The sequence below is a fragment of the Paramisgurnus dabryanus genome, chromosome 18 (genome assembly GCF_030506205.2).
Source record: "Paramisgurnus dabryanus chromosome 18, PD_genome_1.1, whole genome shotgun sequence".
Classification (NCBI taxonomy): Eukaryota; Metazoa; Chordata; class Actinopteri; order Cypriniformes; family Cobitidae; genus Paramisgurnus; species Paramisgurnus dabryanus.
The window spans coordinates 31,420,930-31,438,245 of record NC_133354.1 but is presented as its reverse complement, the minus strand read 5'-3'; the positions used below and the strand labels follow the sequence as shown (position 1 = coordinate 31,438,245).

The following is a 17,316-nucleotide window of genomic DNA, read 5'->3' as shown; positions in this document are numbered from 1 at the left end:
TGACACTGTTTTCAGCTGATCTTGTCATTATCAATCGACTCATCTCTACTGACTGACCGACAGCATCACATGCATTCATCAATCTTCTTCTTTCTAATCTAAATCAACTACTTTGTACAAGCAAGCGTAATAGTTTGTAGTCAGGATCTCATTGAAGAATTAAGAATCAAAGATAAGTGCGGTGCAGAAACTCCTTAACTGTTCATTTGTGTTTTATTTCTTCAGCTCCAGCTCTTGTAATCCCAAAGTATGAAACCACATTGAACATTGTCCGTACAGTTTTAAGATTTAAAGCATAAATCACTTTAAAAAAAGCATTCTAGGAAAATAAACAAATGAAAGTTATAAAGAGATTATTTGTACATCACTATTCAAATGTAAGAAAGTTTGGTATTAACCATGTTAACCCATTTCAACCAAACAATAGATTACCAAGAAGACATTGTGTGCTTATTATATCAGTGTAGTTTAGTACCAGTCTCAGTGATCGGTGTAGTTTAGTGTGTACTGGTCTCAGTGATCAGTGTAGTTTAGTACTGGTCTTGGTGATCAGTGTAGTTTAGTGTGTACTGGTCTCAGTGATCAGTGTAGTTTAGTGTGGACGGTCTCAGTGATCAGTGTAGTTTAGTGTGGACCGGTCTCAGTGATCGGTGTAGTTTAGTGTGTACTGGTCTCAGTGATCAGTGTAGTTTAGTACTGGTCTTGGTGATCAGTGTAGTTTAGTACCAGTCTCAGTGATCAGTGTAGTTTAGTGTGTACTGGTCTCAGTGATCAGTGTAGTTTAGTGTGGACCGGTCTCAGTGATCAGTGTAGTTTAGTGTGGACCGGTCTCAGTGATCGGTGTAGTTTAGTGTGTACTGGTCTCAGTGATCAGTGTAGTTTAGTACTGGTCTTGGTGATCAGTGTAGTTTAGTACCAGTCTCAGTGATCGGTGTAGTTTAGTGTGTACTGGTCTCAGTGATCAGTGTAGTTTAGTACTGGTCTTGGTGATCAGTGTAGTTTAGTGTGTACTGGTCTCAGTGATCAGTGTAGTTTAGTGTGGACTGGTCTCAGTGATCAGTGTAGTTTAGTACTGGTCTCAGTGATCAGTGTAGTTTAGTACCGGTCTCAGTGATAAGTGTAGTTTAGTGTGTACTGGTTTCAGTGATCAGTGTAGTTTAGTACCGGTCTTAGTGATCAGTGTAGTTTAGTGTGTATTGGTCTCAGTGATCAGTGTAGTTTAGTACTGGTCTTAGTGATCAGTGTAGTTTAGTACTGGTCTTAGTGATCAGTGTAGTTTAGTACTGGTTTTAGTGATCAGTGTAGTTCAGCGTGTACTGGTGTAGTCCAGCTCGTCATGTGAGTGTCAGTGAAACTCAGTGGCGGCTCGCGGCATAGCTGCAGTCATGGAGTACTGCTGGACGCTTTTCCTAGGAGGATTATACAATCCTATGGATTTTTATGATGTTTTCCAGACACAAATTGAAGCGTTTTCTGGAAATGAAGGATAATTTTAGTTCACTTTCGTTTTTTCTGGACCTTCCTTGAGCCGAAAGCGACTTTTAACAAGGACTTAACTTCATATGCTAACTGAAGCTAACTCAAATCAATGCCAGTCTTTTTCAAGACAGAAAGTGTTTTATCACAACATTTGTGTGATCTCAGTTTATCTTTCTTGTCATGTATTTATGTTAGTATATAAAGATAGCGTTCCTGGAAGTCAGAGAGTTTAATATGAATTCATCGGTGGATTTATCGCTGAAGAAAGCGTTGAAAACTCCTCCATCGCGACGAACGGCTGAGGTAAAAATACTGAAACAAACACTTCACCAAGAAATAAGACGACAGATTTTACTCAAACAAACACTTTATTAAGAAATAAACACGGTAGATTTAATCTAAAAACAATAGTTCAGCAAAGTCGTAATTTCATAATGTAGCGCGATTATAAGAGAGTTATGAAATCTTTTAAGCGTGTCTTTAATGATCTGATTTCAGTTGTTAATCTATTTAAAATCAAATCTGTGTTTTGAGCTGTTTATGTAGTAAGCTTAATGTATGTAAGTGGCCAGATGTTTAGAAAGTTTAACGCTTCTTTTATCACCAGCAGACGTCTGTAAAACTTGTGGTGACTAGACAGTATTTGTGGCCATCATATGTGATGTCTTAAACACAAATGAGCTCCATACAGAGAATTTGCGGGCATCATATCAGTCCCAAAGACTAGCGAGCAACAGATGTAAACATCAGTATCGCCATTAAATACATCGCAGCATTTGTGACCAACATCGTAATATTAAGCCTGACGTCATATTATGTGTATTTGACATTATGATGACTGTTGTACATTATGAGTATCAAATATCTAGACAGCGTTTTTGGCCATTATTAGCATGGTTTAAAATGGGACTTGGGCAGTTCACTAGATTATGAACGACATCATATGAACATTGTTGATCAGTTTAGTTTAGTTTGTTTATGACACACATCTTTATGTTTAGTGTCAAGAGAGTTCAGATCAAATCTTCTGCCTTTTAAGTCAACACAAACTTTCCTTCAACACTCAAACGTGAACTGTATGTCTGTATGCAACATTTGTTCCCTGACATTTTGGAGGGAAGTCTGCTTGGCAGTATTTTATGTTGGCATCTGTATATAACCCGCCCATTTTCTTTGCTGGTATTGGCAAGGAAAGTTTTGACGTGACCTCTCACTGCAAGCATGAGTAAATTGTTGGGTCGGATGCACATCTGGATCAAATCTGAAGAGACAGATTAGCAACACTACCTAAACTATTCAACACAGTAGACAATGCTGTTTTTGTTGTTACTAAAGAAGACTACATTTGGGTTCTGTTATTGAAAGCTTACTGTAAGTTCAAGGTTCAGAGTATCTAAGCAAAGTCTAAAGGTTTCTTTTATTGCAGCTTTAGCTTTTTAACAGATTAGTTTTGATGTATAGTAGTGGTTAATTGTGGGCATTACCAGCATACATTGTTTCTTGTTTCTAAGAAGGGATGATTGGACAGATTGAAATGACTTTCTATAAATCAATATGGAAGATGTTTAACATTTTGTAGTTGTGTGTATGTGTCTGCAGATATGGATGGATTCCCTCTGATGGTCATCTGTGAGTACAGACAATGAACTAGCAAAGCAAACAGACGATCAATAAAGCAGATGAATGAAAACTGTGTAACCTCTCGCTGCTTTGATAGCAAATTTGAGGCCGGATGGGTGTGTTGAGTATTACATAAGAGAGCAAAACAAATATTGCCCTGTCTCGATTTACATACCATTATGCCGGCTGCCTCGTCCCTGAAGCTGCTTTGCCTGATGGGAGTCAGATTGTATTCTTAGATTCAGTGAAGTGCTAAAGAAATGAGGAGCACTATGGAAAGATAAACAGTGAAACCTTAAAGAGCACCTATCGTCCGATTCATGATTTTACATTTCCTTTGGTGTGTGTGTGTGTGTATTAGTACATGTTAACGATATGCAAAATGTACAAATCCCAAAGTAAATGAGGACGCGAGTCATCATCTCCATCGTAAATACATCGTCTCTTCTTGGACTACAACAAACACACGGCAGGGATCTAGAGTACGACCAAAAAAAAATCTGAGGTCGCACCCGTGCGACCAGCCGTTCGAGGGAAAAAAGGTCTCTGCGAGTCTGAAAGTCTCCCTATGGTTCAACAGCAGACGCACATAAGGCCCATGTTGTGGTCTAAACCTGCAATTCCCAAACTTTTTTCCTGCGCACCCCCTTCTATGTCCCAACCAGGTTGCTGCACCCCCAATCCCCACTTAAAAAAAAAAACGCAACAAAGCTTTGTTTTCTCGCCATAAAGACTCATGTTTAATCATGAGCAAATAACCAGAACATGCATGACAACAACAACATCAACAAAGATTCAGTTTAATGCAACAAAGCTACACACAAGCTTCCACTTTTAAGACGTCTGGTGTTCACTCTCATCCCCTCTTTTTTGCCATCTCCTTCCCTTTTCTTCGGTTTCCTCCGGCGCATCTTCTGACTCCCTCGTTCATTTTCTTTCTCTATTCTTTCCGTCTCTGTTGCCTCCAAATCCTCACTCTCTCTTGGTCCCTCTCCTTCTTCGTGACTAACAACTTTATCATAAGACGTCCCACTTGACAGTTTCCCTGATTTCAGCCAGTTAAGCATATTTATTATACGTTTCTATCAAAAACTAATACATTATAGTTTTTTATTAAAAATAAAAGCAATTACAAAGGAAATGTTTACTGTTTATGTTTTTTTATTCATTTATTGTATGGAAAAATCCCACTTAAAGGTGCAATTTGTAAGATATTTGCAGTAAAATGTCCAAAAACCACTAGGCCAGTGTTATATATTTTGTCCAGCTGATTACTATCAATATCTGTAATGTTTTCAACTACTTGTAAATCGTGAGAAAATTTCCATTCAAAACATTGACACGGGGCAGTGCAGTCTCCTGTCAATGACGTTAATATCCATGTGACCCTTTGTCATCGCCTTTACTGACGTAAACCACATGACAACAGTGGTGGAGCTCGAAAAAATAAAATGGCGGCCAAGGAAGCGACTGGAGCACAAATTTAGTGAAAATAAACGTATATTTTCACTTTTTACACATTTTAATTGCATTTCTAGCGAGAAATTAGTATTGTAGTTTTCAAATATGTGATTAGTTATCACAAAGGCGCTCTCTGTTTATATTTCAAACACGCTGCCTCTGAAGTGCGTCGGAAAGCCTTTCTCTGAAGAAAGTGTTATAAAAGTACACAATTTACAGTTTTGAATGTTGTTTTACTTTTATCTGTATGACCATAATTTAAGATAACTTAAGATGCAAGCTCATCACGCGTTTGCTATCACCAGCGCGGGTTAAACTTTAAACATTTAGGCTACTTGAGTTTTTTGGACATCTCTTTGAAATCACTGCACTCATATTATTAAGTTATCGGGTAATTCTAAATTTAAATATAAGTGTAGCGCTTATGAGTGCTAAAACACTGCTGACTGCTCAGCTGTCAATTTGCTGACCCTCACAAAGTTTCACATTAATGAAAATATATTTGTCCAATCATGGCCCTGTGCTTATTTCTCTCCACGTTCTGTCTGAAGATTGTTAAAGGTTTCTACTTGCTGCGCGATTTGCGGTTCAGCCGGGGCGTCAAACAGGCGGGGTATGGAATAAATTGATGCTAATGTTGGATTACAGGTCAGGTGTTTTTGTAATCACTGCGGATGCAGGTAATCAAACAGGACTGTGCATGACTCATAACATCCATAAGGAAAATGGAATGACAGCATGAAAATGATAAATAACATGTTTATGTTCTGTACATTAAACCATCATTTGCGCATGGCGTGTTAAAGGGATAGTTCACCCAAAAAATGAAAATTCTGTCATTATTTTCTCACTCTTATGTTGTTACAAACCTGTATAAATGTCTACTTTCTGAAGAATACGAATGAAGATATTTTATGGAATGTTTTTAACCAAACGGATCATGAACCCCATTCACTTCCATAGTAGAATAAAAGAATACTATGGAAGTGAATGGGGCTCATGAATGGTTTGGTTACAAACATTTCTCAAAATATCTTTAATTATGTTCATCACAACAAAGACATTTATGCAGGTTTGTAAAAAATGAGGCTGAGTAAATGATGACAGAATTTGCATTTTTGGGTGAACTTTAAATATGATGCGTTCAAAAATTTGGGTGGACTGGGTTTTGAGATCCATAGTGGTTTTCTTTGTACTGGTTGGACACTAGTGAATGTTTCTAGTTCTGGTTGACTAACAATAAACAGCCTCTTGAAAAGTATCACAATTTCGTGCTGGTGAAAACTGTGACAAATCCAACATAGACAGTATGTGTGCACTTTAAAGGCCAATTCCTTTCGTTCACTGTAAAAAAAGTGATAAGGATATTAAAATATTAAATATAAAAATATCTTCAGAACATCATTTTGTTAAACTCAAACGACATGGCTTTGAATTTCTGATGTGTTGCAAATACAAATGTTGATCTGCAAATACAATTACAGTTATCATTTGAAAGATTTGGTTTTATCTTAATAGCTTTTTTGGAATTGTACATTCTCATTTGCGGGTTGTCGAGAGAGTTGAGTTGTGTAAACTCATTGAAAGTTGTTAATTTTGTATTAGAATATTTTTTTCCTAATGGATGTTTGTTACAAAATTTTAACAGATTTTTTTAAGAGTACTGGGTAAATACCTTCCACCTCTGGCGGTTCAACTGATTTACTGAATTTTCATGATTTTACTTGCAGAACTGGTTAAAAGACCCCTGAGGGTGACCTAGTTAGGAATTAGAAACCTAACCCTTGACACAACAATATGTAAGGAATAACTGACGACATGCGGTTGAATTATTTAAAAATAATGCATGGACAATCGTAATCGGTTTATATGTTCAGTCCGTATTAAAAGCTCCATGTAAACACCTCAGTCGGAATATAAGAGTCAAACCGATAAAATATCTAATCGGCTTGAGAGGAGGGGTTTATGCCTTTAGTAATCCACTCAAAACGACATGTAAACACTTGATCAGTTTGAAAACTGAAAGTCGGATGATCTGCGTGTGTGCAATCTTCTTCTTTTCTTTTTTTAATGGCGGTTGGCAAACCCACTTAAAGGTGCATTTCCGCCACCTACTGGACTGGAGTGTTAATGACAAATGACACAAAGAACGTGAGCTTGTTGAAGGAAGTCACATGAAGCGACTGTCATTCTTACATTTTCCTAATCTCCTTCCAATTCTTTGGAAATTGATATGAGACAGCGTTGTCCGGTCAGTCCATGATTTATTCTCTGATCCACAAACGCGTGTTTGAACTCTGTCTTGCGGACCGAAAAAATTTACATTTAAAGATATTTCAATTATGTTTATGGAAACTTTGTTCTCGCAAATGGGTTTATCCACTGATGAAGCGGACAGATGAAATGCGTCATTACACGATAACTGTAGGCTATTTTAAAATTTTGATTTTATAAAGTCTCAGTACGCCGTTGGATGGATGCAATTTACTATGTGCTGAGTACACAATGCATCTATTCTCTTTCTGTTTTAACAGTTATAAACTTTCCATTGCGGTGCGAGGATTCCCATGTGAGGATGATTCAAGTGCATCAATTGGATGTGCATAAATTGTCCGGTCAAGCGCATAATTCCCAAAATAACCATCTGCACACTAAAACTTTTTACTGTGACAGTTTTGTGCAATTAAGGAAAATATGAAGAGTTTGGTTCCAATATGCAATAAATCAATTTTGACTAATTTCGGTAAAACGTGTTTTCTATACCAAGAAAGTCTCAAGATGAAAACCACTATTTTCTGTTTCAAACTTTCACATAGCATCTTTAGGTTATAATAACATTAAAAATTCAAATCCATAATTTGATTTTCAAAGATTTATTATAAAAAACTGATGATTTGAAATGTTATAAATCTATTGAATCAATATATAAATGTGCATTCATCTTTGCCATGTTATATTCATTTAGTTTACTAGTGGAAAAAAAATAAACATTAATGGCATAAATCAAAACATATTAAGAACACTGTCACTGCTGCTGTTATACTTGGGACGTCGTCGCTGAACTTTTTTGACAGCGATCAGCTGTAAAATGTTTTGGTCCTGCTTGATTTTCGTTGACTTCGAGTAAAATAATGGAAAGTTTTTCATAAGATTCCCTGGGGTCAATGTGTTAGCATGAGAGAATCTTGGTGCTGTCGGGAGAACAAGCAACCGGCTCCCGAGTGCCTCTCGTGTAAATTATTAGATGTTGATGGCTTACGTTTCTTCCCCGCCACAGAAAACCACCACAGGTTTAGCAATGCCGTTAAAAGTATTATTTTGTTTTTGTTTGTTTGTTGATCACAAAGTAGAAAGTAGATGAGGAGAACTGGGATTAAAAAAAACACAGCCATTGTTGTTTACAGTGCGTGGAATGGTGTGCTGTGATTGGTTGAGCGGATTTATTGTATTCTGCAGAAAATGAGCAGTGCCGTTTATCGCGTTTTAGGGAAAAGAGAGAAAAGATGACAGAACAACAAGGCGGCGATACTCAAGTTGTCTGGTATCGGAATCGGATCGGAAATTAAAAAGTGATACCAATTTTTTAATTTCTGATCCGATCTCTAAAATAGATGCAGTGATTTGGCTTGTGTGCTTGTATCTTGAAACAGCGCAAAACTATAATTGTGCAATGTGCGCATGTCAAAAAGGATCAAATCTGATTTGAAGCATGTGCCACATAAACATTGTAGTGTCTAGGGTATTTGTGTTTATCTTTTCAGTTAACCTTCTACACCCCTGCTCCACTTTTAATATATTCATTAGAAGTTAATATATTTATCTAGCATGTTTTTCATGCACCTAAATATATGATATGATCTATACTGATATTACCAGCTAAATAATGGATGTAGTGCTGCAACGCGTCGCTGTTTACATTCATTTCGCGTAATGGCGGCTTCTGCTCCTGGCAGTGTTATCCATACATTGATTTGTTTGTGTGCGCCACAAAATCAACAATGGCCGCAACATTTAACGTTACATTTTTATTTTCATTTAAAACGGCTTAATTTATTGTTGTGCTTGCTCGGTGATGCCTCTCTTGTGCACGCGCGCTCTCTCTCTTTCTCTGCGTGAAGCCCCTAGACAGCGCCTCTCATACATGACACTGAATGAAAGAATTAAAAGTTGGCTGTGTTTTGTACTTGCATTTTCACGTAAACGTCAGATGTTACTGGCAGAGAAGACGACTGATTCGAGTTTATCATGAAAGATTAGTAGTGTTTTCCCACACAAACAGGTTATGGGCTTGTGTGCGAGCTCTCTCTCCTATGCCCGCCCATGCCTTCTGTAGTAACTCTGTGTAATGGCAATTTTTTAATTTGCGCCGAATTGTGAGTTGTCATGCCACCGGGTTGAAGGTTGCTGCTGCCAGCACTTATTCAGCCCCACTCGCGTAATTTGCCGGCTTTAAAATGTTGCTTTTCAAAGCGCTCGCCTGTGAACACGAGTTTAGATTCAGATGCGTCTGTTTTTGAGGGCGTTTGCCGCGCGTCTAGATTCGCGACCTGATACGAACGGCCACTTAAATGAAAATGAGACAAATAATGAATGATCTATGAATAGTTATATTATTCATCGTCTTTTGATGACAAAAACTTATTTGATGCAAAACTCATCAGTTTATTTAAAACGTTTCATATGAATATAATGTTTTCTTAAGTAAAACAAGTCCATTCAATATTTGTTCTTATATGACACAAGGTATTTGGCAATGTACATGATCCAAGTACTAAAAATTAAGAGAAGGATTTTTTATTTTTCCTCCTGTTCCTCTGCATACTTGATAAATCTTGCTTGTGTATTGTATATCAGGAGTTTCTAAACTTTTTCAACCCAACAGGTAATCTCAAGACCCACCATTTTTTAAAAATAGAAATATAGGGGAAAACACAAACACATTTGTTCCCTTTTAGTAGCTTTTGAATATGTTTAATTGAATAATATAAAAATACCTTATCTTAGGGCTGCAAGATTAGAGCCAAAATCATAATTGTTTACTGGATTTGCATTGATTTGGAAATTATCTATTTAAAAAAATACAATGAATTGCAAGGATGCAGAAAACAGTTCACTATTGCACACTTATGTATAGGCTACTGAGGATTTAACTGTATTATTTTAATATAGTCAGTCATGAACTAAAGTGGGCCGGTCTAAGTCATGAAACTCCAGGGCTGAAAATGAGTCCCACTCCGGCCCTGGGTGGTTTCCATTAGCTTAAGCCAGAACTAGACCTTAGTTTAATTAGGAAATATAATTAGTTTAAACAAACATGCCTTACTAAAAACATTACTTTTGTGCATTTTGAGGCCAAACTAAGGGCACTGATGTATTTTAAGATATGTCAGTGCAAGATGTTTTCAGTTTGGACAGCTCTTATATTTATTTTAGTCTAGTACTAGTCTAATCCCTGTCTGGGAAACTGTCCCCCATATATATCTGACAACAGAACAGATAATGTGAAAATAGCATTCAGTTGTGTTAAAATACAATAAAACAAACAATAACTGTCAGATCAGACAGAGAGTAGAAAACAGATTATCCAAAAGATTAAATAGCTAATCAAAAAAAGATTTTTTTATTAATAATAAAAATAGTCGTTAGACTAGTCAACTAATCGGAAAAATAATCGATAGATTAGTCGACAGAAGAAATAGTCGTTAGTTCCAGCTCTAAATGGATGTTCTAATTTGGGTGGTCAGTCTGCATTTGAAAGTCAATGTGCATCTAATCTAGCTAAATTGAGTACAATTACTCAAGTTAAAGTCATTTTAGGATGCCACAGTCAAATTTAAGCATATAAAATGGATTTTACCTGCAACAAAATTGTGGCCAGTGAAAATGCTGAGTGGCTAGTAACTTTGGAAAACAACTAGCCACTTTGGCTGGTGAGCAAAAAAGTTAATGTCAAGCCCTTGTTATAAACCTAAAAACGCAACAATGTTGAACACGAAGTTTAATTCCAGCTGTTACGCTGTAGTGCAGGGCAATTGAAATCTTACCCTTGAGGGCCGAGCACTGCAGAGGTTAGCTTCAACCCTGATCAAACCCACCTGAGCAAGCTAATCAAGGTCTTCATGATAACTAGACAATCACAGGTGGGTAAGTTTGATTAGGGTTGGAGCTAAACTCTGTAGTGCTCCGGGCCTCCAGGGTAAGATTTAAAAAGCCCTGCTGTAGTGTCTACACTTAAAGCGCGAGTTGTGAAGTGACACAAATCTAAAGAGCATTGAGTATGTGTTACATTTAAGCTGTGTCCCATTTGGAAGGCTGCAAAACCGATTGTGTCACAGCAGTGCGACTGAAGGCCAGTAAGTCCATCCCAATTCGAAGGCTGCTTAAAATGCGACCACATAATGCTTCCCTTTTCTTCGGGCTGCCAAGGATAGAACGAATGGATCCTTTACAGCCAAAGCTTTCCCAAAATTCATTGCACGCCTGTTATGGCTAATGGCTGAATATTTAAATGAAAGTGTGTATTGTGTAGGCCTGTCACGATAACAAATTTTGCTAGGCGATAAATTGCCTCGGAATTTATCGCGATAGGCGATAACATTGATGCTCCGGGACCATTATAATAATGCAGATACACCTTTTCAAAGATCTATAAACTTTTATTTCTAAACAATAAGTAATACTGGAACTGGAAGACATTTTAAATATCCACAAGAAATGAACAAAATAACAGGATGATTGCGTTTTAGGTGCATATGCATGTTTGTCGTGTTGCCACTTTTAAGTGCTACGTTATTACCACAAATGCGACATAACGGCTCGGTCAGGTTTAGTGGTTCACCTCGGTCATTAGGTTTAAATCCAAAGTACTCCCACACTGCAGCTGTAGCGTTTGGTTTTGAAACTTGGCTGTTTACACTTGGTATCAAGATGTGTTTTTGATCAGATCACAAGTGGACGAGAGAGACATATCACATTTACACCTGGTATTTAAATCCGTCTCTTTTGTCCACTTTCGACCGCTTCTGTGCTGAATACTGTGAGGGGACGGTCCGTGAGACGGTGGGCGAGTCTCTCCGCTGTCATTTGAACGCCAGCGGGAGTAATTATGAGTTTATATGGACGCAAACTAATATTATGTCGGAGTCCGCTGCTTGTTTAGCAAGTATACATGCTGCACAGTGTTTTGTACGTTTATATGTTAGAGCTTTCTCTGAATTTTCAGCGCAATTGATGAAATAAGATCGCGCAACTTTCACACGCTTGCAAAATGAAACTGCGGAGATCACCCGCTTTAGTTTATCAATGAAAGGCTAAAATAGCACTGTTCACCTTGTGTCAGAAAAGTCAGAAAAGACGTAAAACATTGTGATCCGATCGATAAAAACGCATGTTAATGACAAGTGTAAACAGCCTCTAGTAAATCCATCTTTTTCTCCAACTCTCGTCTTAACTAGTGTTTTCTCCTGCTACACTTCTCACGCGGCTCTCATCCTCCTCAGTACTCCTACTGTGATAGGCTACGCCAGGAGTCCCCCCTCCCCACACAGATCATGCGATTGACAAATGACTGACGAGGGTTCACTCCTTGTCACTCGTTGCAAGGAGCGGTCATCCAGTCTCTTTGGTAGAGAGAGAGAGAGACAAGGAAAACAAACAAGCATGCAAATGTGAATTATCGCGGCCTAAAAAAATGATCGAGCTCATTTTATTTACCGTGCGATTAATCGATTTATCGTTTATCGCGACAGGCCTAGTATTGTGAATGCTATGTTTTACTTTTAAATATTTCTAAGGATGGTTAATTCGATTTTCTGTTGGTTAGTCCAATCTACATCAGCGTGTCATATTTTCTAAAATAAAATATTTTTTTTCTGGTTCCATATTTATTTTAATAAGTCAGAAACGTTCCTGGAGTGTAACGCCGACAGCAGTGGTGGGCGCATATAGCAGGTGACTATGCAGCCTCAGTAGCCTGACCGTCTCATTTCAGATCTCTTCATGGACTTTAAAGGATCCAGCCTTCGAATTGGGACATATGATGATATATACTGAGTGCATTACATCTTAATCCCATATGAAAACCAACACCTAGAGAGGAGAAGATTGGTGCTATTAGACAGACACACATATATTTGTAGTATTTACGTAGTTGTTGTACATTTTATTATTATATCTTTATTCAATCATTGGGATAGGTTTCGTTTTCAGTGGCCTTGAGTTGCACTATAGCACTATTCACCCATCCAGACTAAAAATATTGTAATCTATTAAGTTTACTTAGATTTTTTTTTCTCTATAGGTAATGCAAATACAGTAAAGTTTGAAAAGTAACTGTCTGCAATAAATAAACGATAGTAAACAGTGAATCACCATGTACAGAAGAAGTACAAACTGATTCATGCTGTTTGTTAAAGTTTTTAATGCCTCAGGCTTAATGTGTTTGTTCTTAAATATTTTTAGAAAACAATTCAGAGAAACCATACAGTCCTTGTTGCAAAGAAGACTGAAATGCAGTTAAACGTAATAAAGACATTAAGATCTACACGTTCATTTACAAAGTTTTTATTGAGATAAACTAATCTAACCATGGCAAGCTCTTATATAGCAACTGGTTTCATAGATAGACTTGGGCTCCTTTTATCCTACATTGTCATACACTTTGTTGGTTAGATAAAAACTGTGTGTCTAAAACATGAAAGAGAATGGGATGAAACCTGAAATGTTAGTTTGCTTGAATGCATTGTTTTGATCTTGAGGTATGTTGGGAATGTGAGCATTTCTCAGCTCGTCTGCTGTTTCACATGCTGCAGCTGATTGGCCGGATAAAGTACAATAAAACTAACAGAACAATGCAACTGAGACAAGGTTTAGCTGCGTGTCTTTTCTGCGTGGATTTCTTTTCTCTGTTCATGAAAACTAAAACTGTTTAACTAAAAAAACATCATCTAAAAACTAGAAAAAAGTGACATGTGAACGATGTGTCAAATTCAGTCAGAGGTGCTGACTTTCCAAAATCACTGTAATGAAAATTTCTGTTATTGTAAGATTTCAAGAACAATTTGAGGCTTGCTTGTAATGTTGCATTTACACCTGCCACGGTAGAGACGCACTATTCGCGTGTAGTTGAACGCTTGAACATTTGAGTTCACTCGCGAAAACCGCACGTGAAATTCTAGTCATTCGAGAAATTCACGCGGAAATTTGCGTCATGGGAGGGGCTTCTGCGACTTTGCTGAGACTCTGCTCGCTTCCTGTAATCGTGTCACTACTACAGCAAGGTCCTGATTGGTTAACGCGATGCGGAAATCCGCAGAAGTTCAGAATTTGCTCAATTGGCGTGTACCGGCCGCAGGATAATAATTTGCGTCATGGGAGGGGCTTCTGCGACTTTGCTGAGACTCTGCTCGCTTCCTGTAATCGTGTCACTACTACAGCAAGGTCCTGATTGGTTAACGCGATGCGGAAATCCGCAGAAGTTCAGAATTTGCTCAATTGGCGTGTACCGGCCGCAGGATAATAATTTGCGTCATGGGAGGGGCTTCTGCGACTTTGCTGAGACTCTGCTCGCTTCCTGTAATCGTGTCACTACTACAGCAAGGTCCTGATTGGTTAACGCGATGCGGAAATCCGCAGAAGTTCAGAATTTGCTCAATTGGCGTGTACCGGCCGCAGGATAATAATCCGCGTGTAATCGCATCTTTGCATTGACTTAACAGGTAAATCACCTGCGCTTGCCACCTCTATCGCGGCTGGTGTAAACACAGCATTAGACTCACCATCATAATAAGGCTGTGTATTGCCATCAATTTCCTGATACGATACGATGTGAGTCATGATGATTTTGAATGACATTTATGTTTAAAATTTAGTAACATTATTATCTGTTTGTTGTACATTGATTAAGCAGTTTTGTAAAATGTGTGTTTTTGCCATTAATTTATTAGCTCTTGGTTAGGGATGCTCCGATCAGGATTTTTGCAGCCAATACGAGTATCGATTTGGTTTTGTTTTTTGTGATTGGCAAAAAACCAATGCTCAATACAGATTTTTCAAGCTTATATGCAAGCTCATTTTTTCTAGAAATAGTAATACCACAGATGTTGCCTTTGTTATATTATTTGCAGTAATTAGGCATATAAGTGTTGTACTAGAGAATCAAATAAATAAGCACAACAAATATTTCGTCTGCAAGAGAAATTTAACATTCCTTATAAAGATGTAATATAAAGATGAATTATGTTACTGTAGCTTTAAGACTTGAGAGAGATTGCTCTGTTCACATGTACTGATGATAGGCAGCTGTGTTGGGTGAACACAGACAAGAGCAGCTGTCAGGAAAAAGAAAGTTTAAACTGTCAAAACTTTAAAATACATGCAAATAAATAAACTTTCGGCATGAGGATGCAATTGTCCGTGATAGATATTATGTGTTGTATACACTGTTTGATGGGGATGTAAAGAAGCGTCACGATGTTTGGACCGGAGGGCGTCCTCATAGAGAATACACATATCTCTGTAAAGGCAAAGGGAGAAATCCACTTCTGCAAGTTGCACATGAGCAACCGGTGATAAAATTCAGGTGACATAACACTTCCTTACAGGGCCCCTGTAGCAAAGGGCCTCAAATAAAATATTGTCATAATTTTTACAAAGCATAATGCTTCATTTATGTGGTTATGTGTAAACCCCAGTGTTAATCTGGAAGGTTGCTTTTGTGGTTGTTATGGTGCCCTGTGTGCTTGATTGATGGTGACTTACTAGTCCAGATCTAAGAAAGCCATGTCTAGTTTCTATGATTACGTTTGAACCGTTGAACAGAGTTGTGTTATTTTGTGCCACATATCATTTGTTAATGTTTAAGTAAATTGTGCCCATGGCTCGATTTTATCGAGACCTGACGTGGCAGTTTATGAGACAGACATATCTGTCTAGCTGAGTCTGTGAACCTGGCACCCTGCCTCAAACACGATGAGCAAATGCAGAAACAGCGCTGTTATCCCACCATCACATGCCAGATGTAAAGGACTTTTCCAAGTCAAGGAACCGACGCTACACATTAATAAACTAAATGATTTCTATTTTAATTAAATGAGGTCAACGTCATCATAATGTAAGACTCGGCTTTTTTAATAGGCCTGTTACGGTTTTATTCATCTTTATGACATCTAGGCTATTTAGAACTGTCTAATGTGCTGTGTTATGAACAAAGATGTGTGAGATTTATCTTTGGACTTGTCATACACACACTTACTGTATAAGGCTGGTGCTGTTTGCAAATATTCTGCCTTTGTAGAATTTGTCATGTATATCAATTTGTCATCTTGCTTCCGTAAGGTTCTCCTGAATAGATTATTTAAAGCGTATTTTGCGTTGTTGTGATATTTAAGAATGGTTGTTGCTGCACCAGCATGTATGATAGGGTTAGGAATGAATTTGGGACTGTCACGTCAAGGTAGTATTACTGAATGATGTCAATAAAGTCCGCCAAACATACGGCCCGCGGGCCAAACACGCCCTACAGAGGTGTCCAATCCGGCCCGAATGGTTATTTATACAATATTATTAATCAATCAATAAATAATAAAAAACCTTTTATGACTGGTGTGTGAGTAGTTCATTTTTGATAGGATACGTGGCTAGGGGTGTCATGATGATTCTCCAAATCCTCGATTGGATTACATTCTTGATTCCAATGTCACGATTTGATCCTCGATTTTTACTTTTTTTTGAAAGACAAAAAATGCTATGCCATTATTATTATTATTTATTATTATTATTATAGTTTCACATTAACATGCATATTGCGTGCTTTTCCTCACATGGGGGTTTGTGGGCTTCACTTTACGTGAGAGAGCTTGTAGAGATAGGATTCCTTTTTGCACGCACATTGACTTAATGCATCTGGACTTGCATCTGTGCTTGGACTACTAGCATTTGAAATAAATCCAGCGCGTCATAAGCAGCTGCGCTTCTCTCTGTCTCACGTGCATGCGCTTCCGCATCTGTCCGAAGTTTAAACATAAGTAGTAATCCTTATGTATTTGTTCAGTTTTATGTGTTTCATGCAAGCTTAGGCAAACTATCCCTTTTGTTTAAAATATAACGCACTGTATCTTGGCGCCTCTCTCACTCACGTGCATAGAGCTGCTCTCTGTCCGAAGTCAGATCACTAGGTAGTAATCCTGTTTATGATATGCATTTCAAGGAGTTGTAGGAATACATCCCTCATGTTTAAAATATAAATTGCGTTCCGCTGGACCAATGTTTTTAAAGGCACATCTGAGAGTTTTTTCCCCCGCTTGGCAAGCCGACCAGACGTTACATGAGAGCGTGGCAGCATCGATGATCCCATTTTTTAATTCGAAGTTCGAGATTGTGACTTCATTTTGATCGATTTCGATTTAAGATCGAAATCGTGACACCCTTATACCTGGCTAAAGTGCCAAAACGTGGACAGTTTTTGCTTGTGCAACCCAAAAAAAGCTGTGTGGCCATTCTGTCATGTACCATGTATGAAATAACAATGAATTAGTTTTTGCATTAAAAGCCACGATGGTGACATGCGATGAACAGCATTGGTTTCTAGTTTAGAAGCGGTTTCTATTAAATGTCATGGCTGGTCAGGACTCAAACGTCTAGAAATGAGAATAGCAACTGCCCCAAAACTGCTGACGTTTATACGGTGATCAAAGAAATTGAAGGCAGCATGGTTTTAAAGCATAATGCCTGTGTTTAACTGTACTAGGTACTGTAATG

The 17,316-nt window shown here is 37.9% G+C and overlaps 1 protein-coding gene across 8 annotated transcripts in view; it reads left to right on the top strand.

Annotated features, from left to right (window-relative positions):
* Positions 1 to 1,345: 1,345 nt before the first annotated feature.
* Positions 1,346 to 17,316, top strand: part of LOC135776742 (rap guanine nucleotide exchange factor 6) — a 94,691-nt gene continuing 78,720 nt past the window's right edge. For 4 of the 8 annotated variants that reach the window (XM_065287632.2, XM_065287629.2, XM_065287628.2 and 1 more), the window contains exon 1: positions 1,347 to 1,782. In XM_065287632.2, coding sequence (XP_065143704.1) covers positions 1,714 to 1,782 — 69 coding nt within the window. In that variant the 5' untranslated portion in view covers positions 1,347 to 1,713. Of the gene's footprint in view, positions 1,783 to 17,316 lie in introns of all 8 variants that reach the window. The other 4 variants (XM_065287635.2, XM_065287627.2, XM_065287634.2 and 1 more) reach the window with 2 other exon arrangements.